General features: G+C 41.5%; 2 protein-coding genes across 8 annotated transcripts in view; one reads left to right on the top strand and one right to left on the bottom strand.

Moving 5' to 3' along the window:
- Positions 1–10,747, top strand: part of LOC137383395 (uncharacterized) — a 90,928-nt gene extending 80,181 nt beyond the window's left edge. For 4 of the 5 annotated variants that reach the window (XM_068056188.1, XM_068056187.1, XM_068056191.1 and 1 more), the window contains 2 exons: positions 6,521–6,590; positions 7,325–10,747. In XM_068056188.1, coding sequence (XP_067912289.1) covers positions 6,521–6,590; positions 7,325–7,540 — 286 coding nt within the window. In that variant the 3' untranslated portion in view covers positions 7,541–10,747. Of the gene's footprint in view, positions 1–6,520; positions 6,610–7,324 lie in introns of all 5 variants that reach the window. The other variant, XM_068056189.1, reaches the window with a different exon arrangement.
- Positions 10,748–11,077: 330 nt separating this feature from the next.
- LOC137383396 (transmembrane channel-like protein 7) overlaps positions 11,078–23,976 on the bottom strand; it is a 125,847-nt gene continuing 112,948 nt past the window's right edge. For 2 of the 3 annotated variants that reach the window (XM_068056192.1, XM_068056194.1), the window contains one exon: positions 11,078–17,871. In XM_068056192.1, coding sequence (XP_067912293.1) covers positions 17,776–17,871 — 96 coding nt within the window. In that variant the 3' untranslated portion in view covers positions 11,078–17,775. The remainder of the gene's footprint in view (positions 17,872–23,976) is intronic. The other variant, XM_068056193.1, reaches the window with a different exon arrangement.

The following is a 23,976-nucleotide window of genomic DNA, read 5'->3' as shown; positions in this document are numbered from 1 at the left end:
ATGGAGGACTCGAGCTGTGAGGCAATATGGGCAGAACTCAGAAATAGGAAGGGTGCGGTAACAATGTTGGGGCTGTACTACAGGCCTCCTAACAGCGAGCGTGAGATAGAGGTACAAATATGTAAACAGATTATGGAAAGCTGTAGGAGCAACAGGGTGGTGGTGATAGGAGATTTTAATTTTCCCAACATTGACTGGGATTCACTTAATGTTAGAGGTCTAGATGGAGCAGAATTTGTAAGGAGCATCCAGGAGGGTTTTCTAGAGCAGTATGTAAATAGTCCAACTCGGGAAGGGGCCATACTGGACCTGGTGTTGGGAAATGAGCCGGGCCAGGTGGTTGACGTTTCAGTAGGGGACTACTTTGGGAATAGTGATCACAATTCCGTAAGTTTTAGAATACTCATGGGCAAAGACGAGAGTGGTCCTAAAGGAAGAGTGCTAAATTGGGGGAAGGCCAACTATACCAAAATTCGGCAGGAGCTGGGGAATGTAGATTGGGAGCAGCTGTTTGAAGGTAAATCCACGTTTGATATGTGGGAGGCTTTTAAAGAGAGGTTGATTAGCGTGCAGGAGAGACATGTTCCTGTGAAAATGAGGGGTAGAAATGGCAAGATTAGGGGACCATGGATGACAGGTGAAATTGTGAGACTAGCTAAGAGGAAAAAGGAAGCATACATAAGGTCTAGGCGGCTGAAGAAAGACGAAGCTTTGAAAGAATATCGGGATTGTAGGCACAATCTGAAATGAGGAATTAAGAGGGCTAAAAGGGGTCATGAAATATCTTTAGCAAACAGGGTTAAGGAAAATCCCAAAGCCTTTTATTCATATATAAGGAGCAAGAGGGTAACTAGAGAAAGGATTGGCCCACTCAAGGACAAAGGAGGAAAGTTATGCGTGGAGTCAGAGAAAATGGGTGAGATTCTAAACGAGTACTTTGCATCGGTATTCACCGAGGAGAGGGACATGACGGATGTTGAGGTTAGGGACAGATGTTTGATTACTCTAGGTCAAGTCGGCATAAGGAGGGAGGAAGTGTTGGGTATTCTAAAAGGCATTAAGGTGGACAAGTCCCCAGGTCCGGATGGAATCTATCCCAGGTTACTGTGGGAAGTAAGAGAGGAAATAGTTGGGGCCTTAACAGATATCTTTGCAACATCCTTAAACACGGGTGAGGTCCCGGAGGACTGGAGAATTGCTAATGTTGTCCCCTTGTTTAAGAAGGGTAGCAGGGATAATCCAGGTAATTATAGACCGGTGAGTCTGACGTCAGTGGTAGGGAAGCTGCTGGAGAAGATACTGAGGGATAGGATCTATTCCCATCTGGAAGAAAATGGGCTTATCAGTGATAGGCAACATGGTTTTGTGCAGGGAAGGTCATGTCTTACCAACTTAATAGAATTCTTTGAGGAAGTGACAAAGTTGATTGATGAGGGAAGGGCTGTAGATGTCATATACATGGACTTCATTAAGGCGTTTGATAAGGTTCCCCATGGTAGGCTGATGGAGAAATTGAAGGCGCATGGGGTCCAAGGTGTACTAGCTAGATGGATAAAGAACTGGCTGGGCAACAGGAGACAGAGAGTAGCAGTGGAAGGGAGTTTCTCAAAATGGAGACGTGTGACCAGTGGTGTTCCACAGGGATCCGTGCTGGGACCACTGTTGTTTGTGATATACATAAATGATTTGGAGGAAAGTATAGGTGGTCTGATTAGCAAGTTTGCAGACGACACTAAGATTGGTGGAGTAGCAGATACTGAAGGGGACTGTCAGAGAATACAGCAGAATATAGATAGATTGGAGAGTTGGGCAGAGAAATGGCAGATGGAGTTCAATCAGGGCAAATGCGAGGTGATGCATTTTGGAAGATCCAATTCAAGAGTGAACTATACAGTAAATGGAAAAGTCCTGGGGAAAATTGATGTACAGAGAGATTTGGGTGTTCAGGTCCATTGTTCCCTGAAGGTGGCAACGCAGGTCAATAGAGTGGTCAAGAAGGCATACGGCATGCTTTCCTTCATCGGACGGGGTATTGAGTACAAGAGTTGGCAGGTCATGTTACAGTTGTATAGGACTTTGGTTCGGCCACATTTGGAATACTGCGTGCAGTTCTGGTCGCCACATTACCAAAAGGATGTGGATGCTTTGGAGAGGGTGCAGAGGAGGTTCACCAGGATGTTGCCTGGTATGGAGGGCGCTAGCTATGAAGAGAGGTTGAGTAGATTAGGATTATTTTCATTAGAAAGACGGAGGTTGAGGGGGGACCTGATTGAGGTGTACAAAATCATGAGAGGTATAGACAGAGTGGATAGCAAGAAGCTTTTTCCCAGTGTGGGGGATTCAATTACAAGGGGACACGAGTTCAAAGTGAAAGGGGAAACATTTAGGGGGGATATGCGTGGAAATTTCTTTACGCAGAGGGTGGTGGGTGCATGGAACGCATTGCCAGCGGAGGTGGTAGACGCGGGCACGATAGCGTCTTTTAAGATGTATTTAGACAGATACATGAATGGGCAGGAAGTAAAGAGATACAGACCCTTAGAAAATAGGCGACAGGTTTAGATAGAGGATTTGGATCGGCGTAGGCTTGGAGGGCCGAAGGGCCTGTTCCTGTGCTGTAATTTTCTTTGTTCTTTTCTTTGTTAACTCAAGAAAATTACAATCGCCAGGGAAATAGTACCGAACAAATTGTTGGAGCTGTGGGCTGACAAGTCCCCGGATCCTGATGGACTTCATCCTAGGGTGTTAAAAGAAGTGGCTAGTGAGATAGTTGATGCGTTAGTTTCAATTTTCCAAAATTCCCTAGATTCGGGGGCGTTCTGATAGATTGGTAAATAGTGAATGTAACTCCTTTATTCAAAAAGTGAGGGAGATAGAAAGCAGGAAACTACAGGCCAGTTAGCTTAACATCTGTCTTAGGGAAAATGTTAGAAGCTATTATTAAAGACGGTATAGCAGGGCATTTAGAAAAATTCAAGGTAATCAGGCAGAGTCAACATGGTTTTGTGAAAGGGAAATCATGTTTAACCAATTTATTGGAGTTCTTTGAGCGAGTTACATGTGCTGTGGATAAAGGAGAACCGTGGATGTATTGTACTTAGATTTCCAGTAGGCATTTGATAAGGTGCCACATCAAAGGTTATTGCAGAAAATATAAGCTCATGGTGTAGAGGGTAACATATTGTCATGGATGGAAGATTGGCTCGATAACAGGAAACAGAGAGTAGGCATAAATGGGTCATTTTCTGGTTGGCAAGATGTAAAGAGTGGAGTGCCACAGGGATCTGTGCTGGGGCCTTAACTTTTTACAATTTATATAAATGACTTGGATGAAGGGACTGAAGGTATGGTTGCTAAATTTGCTGATGACACAAAGATAGGTAGGAAAGTAACTTGTGAATAGGACATAAGGGCGGGCTACAAAGGGATATAGATAGGTTAAATGAATGGGCAAAGACCTGGCAAATGGCGTATAATGTGGGAAAGTGTGAAATTGTCCACTTTGGCAGGAAGAATAAAAAAGAAGCATATTATCTAAATGGTGAGAGATTGCAGAGCTCTGAGATGCAGAGGGATCTGGGTGTCCTCGTGCATGAATCACAAAGAGTTAGTATACAGGTACAGCACGTAATTAGGAAAGCTAATAGAATGTTATCCGAAGAAGGGTCACTGACCCGAAACGTTAACTCTGCTTCTCTTTCCACAGATGCTGCCAGACCTGCTGAGTGAATCCAGCATTTCTTGTTTTTGTTTCAGATTTCCAGCATCCGCAGTATTTTGCTTTTATTTGTTGTAATAGAATGTTATCGTTTGTCGTGAGGGGAATTGAATTCAAAAGTAGGGAGGTTATGATTCAGCTATACAGGGCATTGGTGAGACCACATCTGGAGTACTGTGTACAGTACTGGTCTCCTTATTTAAGGAAGGATATTGGAGGCGTTACAGAGAAGGTTTACTAGACTAATACCTGGTGTTACGACCAGGTGAGAAATGTGTCTAGGGGTCTTTTTCTGTGTTTACCTGGTCTTATGGTAACAGGGCTTTATTTTTAAACACACAGTGTTTTGAGCTCCCCTTTTGGTGAATCCTTGTTCACAGCTTTCCAGTTATAAAACAAAGAAACCGGTGCAAATGGGCTTTCACAGGTTTAAAGAAGAAACGTGAAACTTAATCAACCTTAAACTTAAACTCCAATACGGTTAATGCCTACGGATATACGACGCACCCACTCTAGCATGCACACATGCAAATAGGGACGGAACAGAGAGGAAAATATATTAGAGAGGGGTTTGAGGCAATTTCAGAAGAGTTTCTTGTTTACTGTGCTTCGAGTTCACTTGATTGTAGAAAGTCTTGCTTTTCGTTGGGGATCAGTATTCTTAAACCTTGTTCACTGTAGGAGACTTTTCTCTGAGGTTCACGTGTCTTCACAAGATTCAGTTCCCTGAGAGAGGCAGACAGGATAGAGGTCTTCTCAAACCAGGAGCCAGGAGCTTTCTCAGTTCAAATCCCTTGTTGGCAGTTCAAATCTCAACAGCCAGCTAGTCACGTGACTAAAACTGGTCTGACCGCTTCTTCTGTGTTTGTGGATTCTACTATCTTAGCAGTCAGCGTGGAATGCTAGCTCCCCCACCTTCAATGTCTGGTAATCAAAAGTCCATTGTTGGTTGAATGAGTCAGGGCATGGCCCTTTGTCCCTTGTTCCAACACTGTCTGTTACCATGCAAATGTCTTTCCAGTCAGGGGCTTGCAATTTTAAGTTTTAATGTTCATGTGGCAAAATAATGTGTGCCTCAGTCTTGGTAGGTGGGGGGCTTGCCTGACACTGGAATGGGCGGGCTATCTTACAAGGAAAGATTGGACAGGCTAGGCTTGTATCCGCTGGAATTTAGAAGAGTAAGAGGCGACTTGATTGAAAGAATATAAGATCCTGAGGGGTCTTGACAGGGTGGATGTGGAAAGGATGTTTCCCCTTGTGGGAGAATCTAGAACTAGGGGTCACTGTTTAAAAATAAGGGTCGCCCATTTAAGACAGAGATGAGGAGATATTTTTTCTCTCAGAGGGTCGTGAGTCTTTGGAATTCTCTTCCTCAAAAGGCTGTGGAAGCAGAGTCTTTGAATATTTTTAAGGCAGAGGTAGATAGATTCTTGATAAGCAAGGGGGTGGAAGGTTATTGGGGGTCGGTGGAAATGTGGAGTAATCAGTTCAGCCATGAACTTATTGAATGGCGGAGCAGGCTCGAAGGGTCAAATGGCCTACTCCTGATCCTCATTCGTATGTTCGTAAAAACCCATTTGTTTTTGTTATTTTGCTTGCTGCTTCACTTGACAGACCATATCAGTATGGACTCCAATTGATATCAAAATTAATTTGAAAGGATTAATTCTATAATTTACCTGATAACTTGAACCTCTACAAAGCATAAATATTAAACATTACAGATGTAACCTTTCTGTTCTTACAAAAAGAGTCCTTTTTTCAAAAATTTGAGAAGGCAAGTGGTTCAGATTGATTTTTTGGGCTTTTTTTCCTACACACAAATTATGAGGGGCGTTTTCTGCTCCCGCTGATTTTAAAAAATCATTATAACATCATAATTTTGTTCTAAAATTGGCCTTGTTTACCTGTTACATATATATGAAAAGTGACGCAAAAAGATCAGCTGGTCCATCTGGTGTGCAGATGTGTAACTTCTGTACATTATTACCTACATTCCGCCCCTGCTCCCCCCTCCCCACTATCCCCAATACCCACCACTCACCTACACAGCTAAGCAATCTCCTGGGATTGCCCAAAAGTAATCAAACAAGCTGCAAGACACCACAGAGACTGGGTGACACATAAGCATAATGTGCAGTTCTTTTAGGGGTCATTTTCCATCATCAAAAAACAGTCCCTGTTTTTGTGATCCTGTTATTCACTGTTTAAAATTTCCTACAAAACAGCTACTTCTAAGGTGTCAGCTGTGATTAAGTTGGTAGCACTCTTACCTCTGAGTTAGAAGGTTGTGGGTTCTGGTGCCATTTCAGGACTTGAGCACAATAATCTATGCTGACACTCCAGTGCTATGCTGAGGGAGTGCTGTTAAACCAAGGCCTTGTCTATCCTCTCAAGAAAAGATTCCTTGACGTTACTTTGAAGAAGAATAGAGGAGTTATCCCTGGTGTCTTCCCCAATATTTATCCCTCAGTCAACATCACAAAACAGCAGAAGCTTGCTGTGTGCAAATTGGCAGCATGGTTCCTACATTACAGCAGTGACTGCACTTCAAAAGTACTTCATTGGCTGTAAAGTGCTTTAGGACTTCCTGAGGTTGTGAAAGGTTCTATATAAATGTAAATCTTTCTATAAATAGATTATTAATTTGTTGTATGCAATTGCATGCCTGTATTTGGTAGACACAGGAAAACAGTGTGCTTGGATAATTGAACACAAGTATGAATGCAAACCTTTGCATTGAATTATATACTTAAGCAATATAATTCTGCACTGTAATATTTTGTATCTAACATTATACAGTTTCGCAGATGATGCTGGGAGGACTATCTTGCACATGGCTGCTATATATGGGAATGCTGAAATCTGCCAGGTACTTTCAGTTTAAACAGGTAGATTTGATTATTTAATATTTATGTGTGGACTGAATTTGATCCATGTCCAATTAATTGTATTACGTTTTCAAAATAAACAATTGCAACTGATCTATAAAATTGATACCCAGTTGATTTGACACTTTGCAGTACACAATACAGGATATTATAATATATATCAAAAATGAACACTCCAGTACTCAAAGATGATTAATAGTGTGCATCCTTCTATTGTATAAGTTATTAATGTCAAGCTGCAATGCAACCTCAGTAGGTAGCAAGAACCAGAAGCCAAAACATTGCACAGGAGGACATAATATGCAATGATCTAAACATTTTGATTAAACAGGAAATCGAAATATTAAATATTTTCTTTAAACACCAGATACTCATTTTTGGTGTTGTTTCCCTTATTTATTTACCATGAATCTGAATTCTGAAGTCATTGACAATGAGACCTAATTGTGAACGATAAGCAAATCATCAGTAGGTTGGCACAGAATATTTCATAAACATAAAGGGATCCAGTACGAGTTAATCTAAGTATTTAAAATACAAGAGGGAAAAGTTTATGGAAAATAATTTATAACATATATTTTTTCCTTTCTTAAATTATATGCTCAAGTTAGAGTTTTACTCATCATAATAAAACATAAATTATGTACGAAAGTTAGAGTGACAAAAACTGTTTCGATATACATTTAAACATCAGTTTAACTATTATGTTTTGCAGGTAATATTACAAAATCCTGGTGTGCAGAAACAATTAGACAGCCAGGACAAAGAAGGCAGAACAGCATTGCATTATGGAATTATGCACAATAACAAGATGATTAAGCGATTGCTTCTAAATAATGGTGCACAGTTTGATATTCCTGATAATAACTTAGAAACAGCATTGGATCTGGCTCTAAATATGGTCAAAGAAGAAGAAATTGGCAATAGTTGATGCTTTGACTGCATTTGTCTCCAAAGCATTTCAGAATTTCGAAGTCATTTTGCAAGGGTTTCAGCTTCCTTCTTGCAGTTTGGAAACATACTGTACTATTACAGCAATAAAGTTACTCCATGTTAGGAGGAGCTATTTTTTATACTATTTGATTTCCTGTGGTGATGGTCACGCAGAAAAAGTAAAAATGTATTTACTATGTTTGTGCTACAATTGATCATCCATGGTACTGATCATAATTAGCCAAAGGATCTACTATTGAAAGCAGAGGATACTGTGCTGTGAAAATGAGGAGGGATCCAAATAGCTGCTGAAACTATGTGCAAAACATTTAGAAAGAGTTTTGCTTAAAGATAGTGAAGTAAATGCTTTTGATTGGTACCTAGGAAGTAAATAGTTTTCCATATTTACTGTGGTAGACAAATTAATTTGTTCTCTTCATATATCACAGCTACATAAACAAATTCATCTCTCGTCACTTAAATAGCTTTTGGAAAATTATGTTTCTGTCAAAACTTGACTTTGCTTTGATGCCTTTAAGAAAACAGACTTCTAATTTGTTATTCCTGCCAATCCTCACCCTTTGAATTTTGGTGCGCAGATTGCATGCAGAGACTTAACCTAGTGCATGCCTAGGGGTTTTTCCACCAGGGTATTCACACAAAGATTGAAACATGTTGAAAGTTGTCGGCATAGGCACATGTTTTTCTGCTACATTATTGAGACTCTAACTGAGAATGATAATCCTAGGAAGCACCATGAACTCAAATCTTGGATCATATACAGAAGCATATAGCTGGCAAATTCAGTATTAAATACAAAGAGCATTAAAAACTAGAGAAAACTGCTTTAAGCTATTTAATTGATTCACCTTCTCCTTTGTAAGAAAAATGCATATGGCTGAATTAAACTCAATACATTTGCAACTTAATTATTAAATCTGCATAAAGCCAATCAGAATAGAAATGGGATACATTATAAGCTTGCCACAGGATTTTTCTTACCACAAATGAAATGGAACAGTGTAGTATCCGATGTGATGGATAGGGGGTCTATGGTAGATGTGGCCCGGATTTTGTGGTTAGCAGCGATGCAAGGGTGTTGGCCTCGAAGAAGGCCTCGCTGAGAGATCCAGTGATCTCTGTGATGAGAACTTGATCTCTCTCAAGTGCAGTAAATTGTAAAGTTCTTTAATGGGGATTTCCAGCATGGAGCTGCAGAGATATCATCAAACTGTCCAAGCAGCCAATCACATTAAAGAATTCACACAGACAGCCAATGGGGAAATGAGAGGCACTAATAATCAAATCACTTTTCAAAAATTTGAGAGCACAAAATAACAATTGGGGCATACACATGGGGTGAAAGTAGAAGCTGAAATATCGTTAAAAAAAACTAGTTGAAAAACCTATTGAACAAGGCTTAACTTTTCATGGGGTTTCTAACCGCGATATGAGAAAGAAAATTCTCGCCAGATCAATTGATTTCACTGATTGCCAGCTAGGGGGAGGGAGGTGTCCACAGCATAGCCTGTGGTGGCGCAATTTCAGGATTTCTGCATTAATCAGCACTTGCACTAAATCCTAAAGTTACAGTCAGATGCAGAGGGATAATTACTGCAAATACTGAGAGTTTGGATATATGGTGGTAGTGATGGTAAGTGAAGAGATTGATTAAATGAATGAATTAGTAGCTCCCCTGCTATCGCTTCAGCCCAGTTACAGCAGTTCCATTTGTAGCTTTTGTACTACTTAGTTGATAATTTTTGTTCCTATTTGTTACTTAGTCCAAACTTTTAAATTGTGTCTTGTAGCTGTTTAATGAATGGCTGAAAAATGCCAATCAGGTGCAAGTGTGGCACACACTTTCCATGTCTAAAGTATGATGCCTGAGGTATGATGTTATAGACAGGTGACACTATGGAATAACTGAAAATAATAGTGTGTCTCTATAATGGACACCATTATGTGTTTAATATAAATGTGAAGAAAATGTTGAATGTTCCTCTCCCAAATTCAATACTTTTTTTTGAAATAGTTGAAAGTACTTTACGATATTATTTTGTCGTCATGATGCAATTCCTGATTAGTTGCATGATTACCAGGGACCAATGAACAGCAAATACCAAAGACCAATGACAATATTTTTCTGAGCCTATTTTCTTCTCTGTTATATAATTAAGAGATATATAGGTAGAATATGGACAATGAAATATTTCATTACTGTCAGTTAATGTATAGCACATATTTATTTTACTTGTGTCCTTGAGCAACCCCACAGGAAATTAGAGAGTAGAATTTTTAAAAAAGGCAAAGTAACGAAATAGCTCCAGATTTCAGTTAGTATTCTTAACTCAACTTTATCTATTAATTTTATTGATATAGAGAGAAATAATGCAGCTGTCCATTACTACTAATGTGAACTGTAAGCATGTTAATTAATGGTGAATCTTTTCTGACATCCCAATAAAAGGTCAATGACAAACTTCCATAAGGATACGTTTTGTAGGTATATCGCTTGTGTTTATGACAAAAACTTTCCAGCCTAAGTGTTTTGATTTCACTCCAAAATTGGATATACACTGAAGCAACACAACGTCACATGTATCAGAAGAACAAGTAAATCACACCAATAGCTACAAAAAATAGTCCTACTTTGGATGAAGACGAGTTTGCCCCTTTCAGTTTTAAAAGAATTGGATTTAATTGAATACACAATTCTATTGTTCGATCAGTATTTTTAATTATTTAGTACAACAGAGTCATTAACTCTATCATATGGTACAAATCAAAGAACAAGCAGGTAAATGTAATTTCAATATAAAAAATATAAAGCATATTAAACATGGAATTAATGTAGGATTAGTAAAAATGGGTGGTTGTTGGTCGGCATAGACTCGGTGGCCCGAAGGGCCTCTTTCAGTGCTGTATCTCTCTCTATAAACGTTTTTATAACAGTAAACAAAAAGTCAGTTCAAGAATGCATTTAATTCTCAAGTTTTCAGTTACACAGTAATACATATTTTCCAATAATTGTGAATTATTGCTGGATAAGTGTTTAGTGAATCTGTCAGCTGCTAATCCTGAAACGGTTAAATATTCATACACAGCATATGGTAGCATTGTTCCTCTATTATCTGAACACCTCACAATACTTTCTGTACTTTCCAACTATTATTGAGCTGCCTTCCAGGATTTCATGTAAAAAAAGCCACATGTATAATTCATTAAAGTATTTGCATTGCATACAATTGTTCCAATTTATAGATTTTACTCAAATGTCTACTCTCTGGCTCCAATTTAGACATTTTCAGCTGTTACAATTAATTTCATATATGTTCATTGTAAATGGTCTCGGTATGAAACAAGCGTCAAACTCACACACGGATAAATTATGAACTATAAGACAAACTGATGAATTGAGCTCAAAGCAGATACCTTTTGCTGCAAAACAAGATGGAGTAAGAGGTCATGTGACCTCTCCTGTACTGCAAATATGCATGGTAATTGCTGGAACCCCTGAACAAATCACCATATCTAGTCATGGGATGTGGGCGTTGTTGGCTAGGCCAGCATTTATTGCCCATCCCTACTTACTCTTGAGAAGGTGGTGGTGAGTTGCCTACTTGAACTGCTGTCATTCATGTGGGGTAAGTACACCCACAGTGCTGTTAGGGAGTTCCAGGATTTTTACCCACTGAGTGAAGGAATGGCGATATAGTTCCAAATCTGGGTGGTGTGTGGCTTGCAGGTGATGGTATTGCCATGCATCTGCTGCCCTTGTCCTAGGTGGTAGAGGTCACAGGTTGGATGGTGCTAAGGAGTCTTAGTGTGTGGCTGCATCTTGTAGATGGTACACACTGGTGTCACTGTGCGTCGATGGTAGAGGGAGTGAATGTTTGTGGATGGGGGTGCCAATGAAGCAGGCTGCTTTTTCCTGGATGGTGTTGAGCTTCTTGAGTGTCGTTGGAGCTGCACCCATCCAGGCAAGTGGAGAGTATTCCATCACACTCCTGACTTGTGCCTTGTAGTTGGTGGACAGGCTTTGTGGAGTCAGCAGGTGAGTTACTCGCCGCAGGATTCCGAGCCTCTGACCTGCTCTTGTAGCCATGGTAATGTATATGGCTGCTCCAGTTCAGTTTTTGGTCAATGGTAACCCTCAGGATGTTGATAGTGGGGGATTCAGCGATTGTAATGCCATTAAATGTCAAGGGGAGATTATTAGATTTTCTCCTGTTTGAGATAGTCATTGCCTGGCACTTGTGTGACGCGAATGTTACTTGCCACTTATCAGCCCAAGCCTGGATATTGTCCAGGTCTTGCTGCATTTCTACATGGACTACTTCAGCATTTTGGAGTCGCGAATGGTGCTGAACATTGTGCAATCATCAGCGAACATCCCCACTTCTGACCTAATGATTGAAGGAAGGTCATTGATGAAGCAGCTGAATATGTTGGGCCTCGGACACTAGCCTGAGGAACTCCTGCAGTGATGCCCTGGAGTTGAGATGACTGACCTCCAACAACCACAACCATCTTTCTTTGCGCTAGGTATGACTCCAACCAGTGGAAAGTTTCCCCCCCCGATTCCCATTGACTCCAGTTTTGCTAGGGCAACTTGATGCTGTACTTGGTCAAATGCTGCTTTGATGTCAAGGGCAGTCACTCTCATCTCACCAAGAGAGTATTAAAAATATAAATGACCCAATGTTAATGGCTACCTCTCTTTAAAAGTTAGGCTAACAATGACTTTTCAGACAGAGACTCAGGATAATGGATGTGGGGGAAAACACCACTTTATCAAGATGGCATAGAGATGAGCTATATTCAAACCTATTGTCTAACAATGGCCACACCATCAAACACCATTTATGAAACCACAATGGGAGAGAAATTTGGGACACCTGACAGAAGCCAAGGCCCGGGATTTTACAGGGCTCCCGATATCTGGCTCCGTGGCAGGGGTCAGCGAGGGGGTGGGGGGTTGCAGGAAAATCATTCCAGAAGCCACTCACCATGGAGCCCAACACTGGCGGCGGCAAGGCTCTGTGGCGACCTCCCCAGAATATGGATTACAAATCTAACGTTGTATTGATTATTTTGAAGTATTTTCCAAGGTTGGATAATCAAAACACAAATTGTTTGAAAAGCTTTATTTTTGTAAAGGACAAAAATCTGTTAATTTTTCTTATATTTTACAGACTGAGATACATAGGCATATGCACATATTTGAGCCAGAAACATTTAATGAGCATTTATTGCAGTAGCTTGTTTTACACATTTGTTAAAGTTAAGTTTACTTCAGCAGATCCACCTGAAGCTAATGGGACATAATTAAAGGAGTCACATAAAGATACCCCATAAAAATCAATACCAATAATGTAGCAACAAAACATAACCCAATAAGACATTACTGCAATAAGGCAGTTTTTCTCCTAAATGAGAGAAAACATAAATGCCGGAATTTTTCTCTCGGCGGACCAGAGCCGCCCACAGACTGAAAAGTCAGTGGCGTACCCGCCTCTGCCTGCGGTCCGGAACGCATTTTGCGGTCCACAGGCCTTTAATTGGTCTGAGGCGGGACTTCCACCTCATTGAGGCGTTAAGTCCCATCTAATGGAGCTGCTGGCCAATTAGCGGGCCGGCAGCTTAGTCCCAACAGCGCCACCGGGAGCAGTGGCCACTGCAGGGACTGCAACCCAACTGAAGATGTCGGGGAGGCCCAGAACGAAGATAGGTTTTTGGTGCCTCGGCGGGGGTGATCGGTCGGGCCCCGACGAGGCAAGCGTGGTTGACTGGGGGGTCAGGGGATGTGTTGGGATGGCCCTCCATCGGGCACAGGGTGTCTGATCATGAGGGCCCCTCCCCAGGCTGTCAGAAAGCCGTCTGCTTTTGTCAGGCGGCTTCTCTCGGGCCTGGTCCGCCTGACCAGCCACAGATTAAATCCCCTTGGCGGCGGGCGGTGGCCCTTAAGTGGCCAATTAAGGGCCTTGATTGACCTGGGGCGGGTGGGCTGTTTTTCACCGCTGTCGTCCAGCGTAAAGTGGCGGCAGAGGCAGGAGTGGGTTGTGAAGGGCCACCCGAACCTCCCGCTCTATTTTATGCCCCCCCCCCCCCCCACCGCCACCTTCCTGCTCTTTGGGGGAGCGTAAAATTCCAGCCATAGTTCAAGTTTTTGGGAGAAAATGTTATATTGAAGATAATACATTTCGTACATTAAAGTTTTCTTTAATGAAAAATCTTTAAGGCTTACAAGAAAGCATATGCAATACTGTAATGTTTAATACAGAAGGATATATTGTCAACTAGAATATTTGGTCCAGATTTGCAAGAAAGAATTGAGCCAAATAGAGTCACCAATCCATTTCCTGGTGGTATATAATTCAAGTATGAGCATGATTATCCAGGTTTTTGTTTTGCAATTTGTTCTTGCACCACACTCCAGCTGACTGACAGGAATGCGACTGTAGCTATTACTACTCTAATTTTATTTCTGTGATTGAATTATCAGTTGCACCTTTGCCATTGTATATGGAACTGTAGTACAGCAGAGCAGGCCTCAAACTCTGTAAACCATTGTAAAAACCAGCAGTAACATCACAATGATCAGACAATTTCCACAAAATGAAATACAGGGCTGAATTATACGTCGCCCCAGCAGGTCGGATGGTCGTGTGGGGGTGGCGTAAAATTGAGTGGGAGGCTCCGGGAGACCTACTTGTCCTGCTCTCGCCTCCAGCCAGCTTTATAGCGGCCCTCACCCGCCTCCATTTTATTTGGTTTGTTTTATTTTACCTTTGGGGACAGGGTGCCAGGTTGAGGGCCGCCCCGCCCCCAACCCACCCCTGGGACCCAAGACGCCCCCCTCCCCCAAACGACCACTCCAGCCTCACCAGGGAACGACTGATCTCACTGGTGAGGCATGCCCAACTTACCTTCGCTCCTGGCTCCATGACGTCGGCTGGCCTGCAGTCCCAGCAGCGGCCAACGCTCCCGGTGGCACTGCTGGGACTAAGAGCTGCCAGCCCGCTGATTGGCCAACAGCTCACTGAGGAAGGACCTCCTCCCTCAAGTGGGTGGAAGCCCCACCTCAGGACAATTAAAGCCCGGCGACCCGTAAAATGTGGGACGGATCTCCGGGCTAGGCGGAAGCGGTTTTGCCAACGACTTTTACGTTGGTGGCGAATTTCCGTCTGCCTAAGGTAAAATCCAGCCCACAGTGTCCATTATATATATTTCTGGTGACAGTATCAATGTAACATGATGCATTATTCTGCCAGTGATGTGTCCCTAAAGTGCAATAGTTGTTAAGTAAACAGCTCACATGACTTATGGTTTAGATGTTGTTAGCTCAGGAACTATGCAAATTGGAAAGTCGTGGTCTGTTTCTGCTCCATATCAGAAGCACACAACATTTAGTAACATTTTAGAGACATAGAGTTATACAGCACAGAAACAGGCCCTTCGGCCCACCGTGTCCACACCAGCAATCAAGCCTATCTATTCTAATCCCATTTTCCAGCACTTGGCCCGTAGCCTTGTATGCTATGGCTTTTCAAGTGCATGATTTGACAGGAGCGGGGCACCTCTTGGCATATACCATTAGTTAGACATTTTCCTGCACTTGCGCATCATAACTTGCCAGAAATGCGAGATGATAATGGCATAGTGAGGGCAACAGGGCATCTGAGACCTTAGTGAATGGGGAGACCAACAGTGTATCTCCTTAACCAATGAGATAAGGGACGAGAAAAAAACAGCGCTTGCATGGAGAAGGATGGTGAATTAGAGAAGTGGTTCTCAAACGTTTTCATCTGCAGTTCACTTAGGTGGAGCAAAAGACCCTGTGGACCACCTGCCAGTCCTACCCCACCCGCTCTCACTTGCCACCACAAAAAAACTCATCTGAGTTAATGGGAACTTAAGGAAACGATTAATATTTTGTTACCTTTTTGCTACAAATGCAATAAATGTATGCACTTAATTATATATGTAAATTAATTCATGCCAGAAACAGGAGTATAGACATTTTCATATGAAAACATTAATACTATAAGAGCACGTTTATTTGAAACATTCTAATGTTGTAAAATCACAACAATCTGCTTCTGAAAATCTGCTACTTTACATCTATATTAATCAAACAAAATCAACCGTAACAAAAATCCTGCTTATAAAACTACATTGTTGTTGCTTGTGCTTATGACGACTTGTGCCACACATGTGGGATCTGGTCTGGTTGTGTGACGTCACGAGTGGTGGAGATGAGGGTTCAAGCCAGTTCACTCGTGTGGCCTTGGCCATACCATTGCGCCTCAGTGACTTTCATGTTGGACCAGCCCACGGACCCCCTGACAGGCAATGGCTCACGGAACACACTTTGAAAATCACTGAATTAGAGGCAAATCAGCTACAGAAAGAGAAACAGAGGGAAAGAAAGATTGGATTGAAAGAAAGAAAGAGAGAGAGAGAGAGAGATAACAAAAGACAGAAAGGAAAAGTAAGAATTTTTTTTAAAGCATTTTAAGATCTCTATCAACAATTGACTAGATGCAGGAATGAAACTGCACACTTTAAATTGTTCCATTTCTGGACCAGAAAGACTGACTGGCACTGCACTAACAATTACTACTTTGTTAAAAAGGTACTTGTGTCTTGAATACCACACTTAACTTCCTGCATTTAATGAGCAGTTAATATTTTAGAAAATAATGGGAAGACCAAGGGTGAGATGCTGTTTGTGCGAAGCAGCATAAATTGACATTCAAGTTCCAGAGATTTGCAACTCGCTGAGCATCCTTGAACTTGTTGGTCGAATTGGACATAACACTGCATGCCATTATTTAACAATCCAGCAAGATCAGGCAATTTCGTAATAAAAGACATGTTATCAACAAACTGTGTTGGAGATGTACATTACAGGAACTAACAACACTTATAGAAAGTGCAAACTATAAGCAAGCCTGTTGATTATGTGTTATGATTCTAAGATATAAATAGATGAATGTATACTTTTTGTACATATCTCCTCCTGTTGCCTTACACAAACGTCATTAATTTCAAAGGAGGTTCTCCTGAATGATCCGCAAAAATGGCAGGAGGTATGGCATAAATGTTTATGAAGTTATGGTGGCCAATCGGGAACCTCACCCAGGCCCCATGGAAATGCAACTCCCTAATTGGGATCTTTTAGAAACTTCGGCTGTTTGAGTGGAGCAATCTACTCATTGTGTGCTCTAAGCAGAGTTATTCACAGCTGATTTTTTTCCACCCGTTTTTAAAGCATATTTAAACTGCAAGTAAGCCCAGGTAATTTGATAAAGAGATGGATACATTGGACAGGCTGATAAGAATTGATGTGCATAGCAGGAAGATGCAAATCAGGTTATATTGAATGACATTTCAATTGGTGCTGAGGTGCAGCCAAATACTAGCTGAGTTCAGAAAGAATACTTGATGTAAAATATCCAATATGTGGAGGTGGGATTTTAAAATATTCACATTCTGAGCAGCTTCTATGTCCAAAGTGTGACTAGTGTTCACTGTATATTTTGTTGTCTCTCTCAGAAAACTTGTTGCTGCCTATTATGTAATAGTATTAAAATATCAAAATAAATTTCACAAAGACAAGTCTAAGTGTAAACTGTAAAAACTTTAGTACAGGAAAGGAGCCCAGTATATTATTCAATTTTAAACAAACATTAGGATTTTTTAAAGTTAGGTTTTGAACACTGAATTGGTTAGTAGTCGGTAGTGTTGTCTTTGGCTGGTAAATATTGGTTATCAATACAGCTTCCTTCACAGTATTAAGAAATTCATCCATTACCACACACTTGAATATTAAAGGAAATACACACTAATAAATATGTAGTTATAGTGTACAAAAACCATTCGATGTACAAAGATGGAAACAAATAGATGAAAGAATAAGATACCCAAGTGATTCTTCACAACAAACCAGTATGAATATTTGCAAGAACTTATGCCCAGACGACCATACGCCCGTAAAAGCTTCCATGTAATGTAATGGTTTTTAATACAGCAGAGACAAAATTTCAAGAAAAAAAAATCCCCCAGAATATTTACAGAGCACAGTAATAACTTACTTTTATCAGTAACAAAACATTCAGGAAAAGATTTCAGTAAAACCATGTAATACAAATGGCAGCTATAGTAACACATGCTTCTGTTTATCTACATATTGCTGCAATGTTGTATATTCTAAACAGTCTTACTTCAGTCATTCTCAACGTTGGATGCGTCACTCAACTTCTTTAAAATGACCGAATCTTTTGTCAGTTTTTTGATAAGGTACTGTTTGTCACGACCTTGCTGCAAAAATAATCACAACTGTAAATTGAGAGATATTCTCAAAGATTTACATCCTAAAATAATTTCTAGTACTGAATATGCAAACAACAAATGCTGCCTTGATATGTAGTTAAATACCCTAAATTCAATGTAAAACCAATGCATCCCAACATCCTACGAGGAGCTTGTTAGCAACCAAATATAGTTAATCATTTTTTGGTCAGCTGGGTGTCTGTTTTATAATGAAGCCCATCACAATACACGAGTCTCCAAATCAAGCCAGTAAAAATCTACAGCATTGCCTGATATGCATTGACAGGGCTATCCTTCCAGGTTCCATCAATGAGTTGGGCTGGCTAACTGACCATCCACAGCAAATCTGTCAGGTTCAGGTATCAAATGACCAAGTCTTCATGAATCAAAACTGTTCTAATTTCCAGATACATATAGTTAACGTTTGGGTTTCTTTAACAAATAACTTTAGATATTTTTAGTTTCTGACTCAGTACAGCCTCAGCTATCCAAAGAGTGTTTTCACGACCTTTGTTCGAGGTAAAATTCAAAGTGTGCCAAGTAACGTAACACTTTTTAGATTACTGAAGCTACTCCTTCTATCCTGTGTCTTCACAGAATCCTACTACTTGACAAAAGGCAGCAGTATAGCATTACACTAAAATTTGACCAAGACTTTAACTAACAAGTGAATTTATTAAGCCTCAATAAAGTGAATAGTAGCAGTAGCAACTATATTTTAACAGTAATATGCCTACTTCGCTACTCATATCAAAAGAAGTTTCAAGCTTCTATGCTGAACTGAGATACAAATTAATTTCTTCACAAAGTGCTTTAGCTCCCCTTCACCATCTAAATAAGTTATTTGGCCTAAACCTCTTAGAAGATGCAGACAGGTGTACCAATTATAAAAATGCAGGCTGACAAATGCCTTCAAATTGTGACTGGGACTCTAGAAATTTAAATAACTATGTTAAATTCAAAACAAATCACACATGATGGGGGGAATTTTATGGAGGTCACTGGCTGGAGAGACCTGCGTTGCCTCCTTCAGGGAAGGCCTGCTGTATGACGAGCCAATCAGGCACTTGACAGGCATGAAAACAGAAAGTGCTGGAAATACTCAGTAGGTCTGGCAGCATCTGTGGAGAGAGAAGTAGAGTTTCAGGTCTGTGACCTTTCAGCAGAACTGGCAAAGGTGGTGAAAGACAAAGCACTAGTGCAGAGAGAGTGTTAATGATAGAATAATGAACAGCTCTGTCTGAAAGTTCAAACATGAAAAACCAAGTTTAAGACAGGCACATGGTTAAAAAAAAAATTCAAAAAAATAAAATAATAATAAAAAAGGGTCAGTCATGCTCTGAAACTATTGAACTCAATGTTTGGTCCGAAAGGCTGTAAATTGCCTAATCGGAAAGTGAGGTGTTGTTCCTCAAGTTCCGCAAAGATTGGGTGACTGCTTTGCGAACAGCTCTGCTCAGTCCGCAAGCATGACCCCAAGCTTCTGCTTGCTTGCCATTTCAATTCACCACCCTGCTCCCATGCTCACATTTCTGTCCTTGGCCTGCTGCAGTGTTCCAGTGAACATCAATGCAAGCTCGAGGAACATCACCTCATTAACACTCTCTCTGCATTCATGCTTTGTTTTTTTACCACACCATTAGCACACTCCCTTTGCCTTTGTCCTATAACCTCCTTGTCAGTTAATCTCTCCTACCCTCTGCCCTATCACACACCTCTTTTGTTCTCTTTCGCCCCATCCCTGCTTCACTTGCTTAAAGCCTATTACATTTCTAACCTTTGGCAGTTCTGATGAAACGGCACAGACCTGAAACGTTAACTCTGTTTCTCTCTCCACAGATGCTGCCAGACCTGCTGTGTATTTCCAGCACTTTCTGTTTTTATTTCAGATTTCCAGCATCCACATATTTTGCTTTTATTTTAGGCACTTGAGATGCCACCGGCAGGCCTTTCCTGCGTTCAGGACCCTGGGGGCGGGAGGTCCCGCCCGCTGAGAGCTGCTGGCAATCCGAGGCTGGCAGCTCTTTTGCTCTGCAGAACCACCAGCGAGATGGTGGCAGCTGCTGAAAGAACACCCACTGAAGGCCCAGGATCGTGCAGCGGCCCAGGCCAGAATTAATGATGGCGGGAGGGGTTTTGCAGGGTGGCCGTCACAGGGAATGGGGTATAGGTGGGGTCGGCAGCAAAGGCAGGAGTGGAACTCTCAGAAGGACGCCCCTTTCCTGATGCCGGGTCCCTCGATCAGGCACTGAGTGCCTTTGAACGATGGACCTGCCAATCTCCCCTGGAGATCACAAGCAACCTGGCAAAGGTTTGCATGTCATGCTTTCCGGTGGCGACAGGCCTGCCCACCACTGGGTTAACCCCAGCAGTAGAGGGAAGAGGCCCTTAATTTCTTAAAACAATGGCTAGGCCTTCAAATGTGCCTAACACATCCACGTTGTGCCAGCAGCAAATGTGGGTTTTCCTTGTCGACAACGGCCAAGTCTACCTGTCTTTTTAGATGTTACAGCAAATACACAAACTTTGGTTTGACATTATGTAGTCAGAAGACATGGTGATAATTTTACTCAATTGAAGAGTGCAGCTTGGATCAGACCTTCTGCCAGATTCTATTAAAAAGGGTGCAACAATGGATAGATAGTAGTATTGCAGTCCAGATAAGTTTCTATGGCATCAGTGCTGGCTTATTGAACTTCAGTAAGTTGACCTTCTTTCACGGTGATGTTTGCTAATGAAGTACTTGAAGAACTCATACACATTAATTGCCCCTTAAAAGGCCTCAATGGGTGGTGGGGCAGGAAGGCTGTCCATAGGCCTTCCCGCCACAGACTTAAATTAGCTTGAAGATGGAGAGGAATCATGCTGCCACCAGCCCTCCCAACTAAATGCCCTCCTCGCCTCCAAACTTGCCAATGCGGATAGCATAAAATATGGCCCATAACTATCTCTTTCTAAGCACAACATGGACACATGCCATTGTATACTGTTGGAAGTGCAGAGCCTTGGAACTGTCTACTTCTCTTCAACATTGTGAGGCCCCCTAACAATAATCACAATGTACGACAAAGTATACAAGAAGAAATACTGTGTGCTTGTGATAAAAGGACAGCAATAATCATGGGTGATTTTAATCTACGTATAATCTGGAAAAATTAGATTGGCAATAGTTGCCTGGAATAGCAGTTCATAGAATGTTTTTGAGATAGTTTCTTAGAGCAGCACAGTCTGGAAACAACCAGAGAGTAGGTTATATTAGAGTTGGTATTGTGTAATGTGACAGGATTAATTAATGACCTCAGAGCAAAGGCACCTCTAGTAGTAGCGACCACAATATAATTGAATTTAACATCCAGTTTGAAAGACAGAAGAGTGGGTCAAAGACTTGTATGTTAAACTTGAATAACAGCAACTATTTAGGCATGAAAGCTGAGCTAGCTGAAGTGAACTGGGTTACTAGGCTTGGAGATAGATCAATAGAGAAGCAGTGGTAGACATTTAAGGGGATATTTCAGAATACTCAGAAAAAGTATATTCCTACTAAAGAGAAAAATTCTAAAGGGTGGACCCAACATCCGTGGTTAATTAAAGTAGTTAAGGAAAACATCAAACTTAAGGAAAAGGCATATAATTGCGCAAAGGTGAGTGGCTGTTCAGATGATTGGTCAGAATATAAAGAACAGCAGAGAATGACTAAAAGGTTAATCAGGAGAAAGAAATTAGAGTATGAGAGGAAGCTAGCTAGAAATGTAAAAACGGATAGCAAGAGTTTTTACAGATATTGAAAAAGAAATGAGAAAGTAAAGTGAGTGTTGATCCTCTAGAGAGTGAAAATGGGGAACTAATAGTAGATAATAAGGAAATGGCAGATAAAATGAACAACTATTTTGCTTTTGTCTTCACCAGCGAGGATACAAAAAACATTTCAGCAATAGCTGTAAATCAGGAGGTGGAAAGAAGAAAGGAACTTGGTGAAATTACAATCACTGGGGAAGCGGTACTGAGAAAATTGATGGAACTGCGGGCTGACAAGTCCCCGGGTCCTGATGGATTTCATCCTAGGATTAAAAGAGGTGGCTAATGAGGTAGTAGATGCGTTGGTGTTAATTTTTCAAAATTCGCTAAACTCTGGAAAGTTTCCATCTGACTGGAAAGTAGCTAAAGAACCCCTCTATTCAAGAAGTGGGGGAGGCAGAAAACAGGTAACTATAGGCCAGTTAGCTTGACGTCTGTCGTGGGGAAGGTGTTAAAATTGATCATTAAGGAGGTTGTAGCTGGGCACTTAGAAAAACTCCAGGTAATTGGGAATAGTCAGGTTGTTTTTGTGAAAGGGAAATCATGTTTAACCAACTTGTTGGAGATCTTTGAAGGAGTGACCTGTGCTGTAGATAAAGTGGAGCCCGTTGATGTACTGTAAAGGCCTGCTCAGGTTGGGGAAAAAGAACCCGACCTGACAGAACCACAGCAAACCCGAGCCTGACCCGGCCTGAGTCCGACCCGGCCTGAGTCCTTCCAATTTTGCCCCAGGCCCGACCCCTTGACTTACCTTCCGACTTGGAACCTCCAGGAAGCTGCAGCGTGAGCGTGATGACATCATAGAGACGTCACTCGCTTACTGTGCAGACGTCGTTTCTCTGCTTGACGTCCCTGACCCCCAACTCAGGGAAGCTTTTTACTTTTAATACTTACCAGCAGAGCACTTACCGTGTGTGTCTGGCCTGACCCGGACCCAGCCCGAAAGCCGGACCTGGAAGAGGGGCCCAACCCGACCCGAATCCAACACGTCGTCGGGTCCCGTCAGGTTCGGGTCAGGTAGCAGGCCTTTAACATACTGTACTTGGATTTCCAGATGGCATTTGACAAGGTGCCACATAAAAGGTTATTGCGCAAAGTAGGAGCTCATGGTGTAGGGGGTAACATATTAGCATGGATAGAAGATTGGCTGGCTGGCAGAAAACAGAGAGTATGCATAAATGGGTTCTTTTCTGATTGGCAGGATGTGACGAGTGGAGTCCTGCAGGAGTCTGTGCTGGGGCCTCAACTTTTTAAAATTTATATCAATGATTTAGATGAGGGGAGCGATGGCATGGTAGCTAAATTTGCAGATGACACAAAGATAGGTAGGAAAGTATGTAGTGAAGAGGACATAAGGAGCTTGCAGACTGATATAGATAGGTTGAGTGAGTGGGCAAAAATCTAGCAGATGGAGTATAATGTGGGAAAATGTGAAGTTGTTCACTTTGGCAGAAAGAATTAAAAAAGCAGAGTATTACTTAAACAGAGAATGACTGCAGAACTCAGAGATGCAGATGGATCTAGGTGTTCTAGTGCATGAGTCACAAAAAGTTAGTATGCAGGTACAGCAAGTAATAAAGAAGGCTAATGGAATGCTATCCTTTATTATGAGAGGAATTGAGAATAAAAGTAAGGATGTTATGCTTCAGTTATACAGGACATTGGTGAGACCACATCTTGAATACTGTGTGGTCTCCTTATTTAAGGAAGGATGTAAATGCAGTGGAGGCGGTTCAGAGGAGGTTTACTAGACTGATACCTGGAATGAATGGGTTTGTCTTATGAGGAAAGGTTGGACAGTCTGGGCTTGTTTTCACTGGAGTTTAGAAGAGTGTGGGGAGACTTGATTGAAGTTTATAAGATCCTGAATGGTCTTGACAAGGTGGATGTAGCGAGGAGGTTTCCTCTTGTGGGTGAGTCCAGAACTAGGGGGCACTTTTTAAAATTAGGGGTTCGCCCTTTTAGGACAGAGATGAGGAGAACTGTTTTCTCTCAGAGGGTTGTATGACTTTGGAACTCTCTGCCTCAGAAGGTGGTGGAGGCAGGGTCATTGAATATTTTTAAGGTGGAGTTAGATAGATTCTTGTTAAGCAAGGGAATCAAGGAGTATTTGGGATGGATGGGAGTGTGGAATTTGAAACACAAACAGATCAGCCATGATCTCATTGAATGGCGGAGCAGGTTCGAGGGGCCAAATGGCCTATTTCAGCTCCTATTTCGTATGTTCGTATGTAACCTAAATGTAAGCACCAAACTCTGGAAATGAGTATGATTCACATACCCAACTAAGGGTTTCTT

The sequence above is a fragment of the Heterodontus francisci genome, chromosome 24 (genome assembly GCF_036365525.1).
Source record: "Heterodontus francisci isolate sHetFra1 chromosome 24, sHetFra1.hap1, whole genome shotgun sequence".
Classification (NCBI taxonomy): domain Eukaryota; kingdom Metazoa; phylum Chordata; class Chondrichthyes; order Heterodontiformes; family Heterodontidae; genus Heterodontus; species Heterodontus francisci.
Note: the sequence above shows the minus strand (reverse complement) of the source record. Positions and strands in the feature narration are given on the sequence as shown.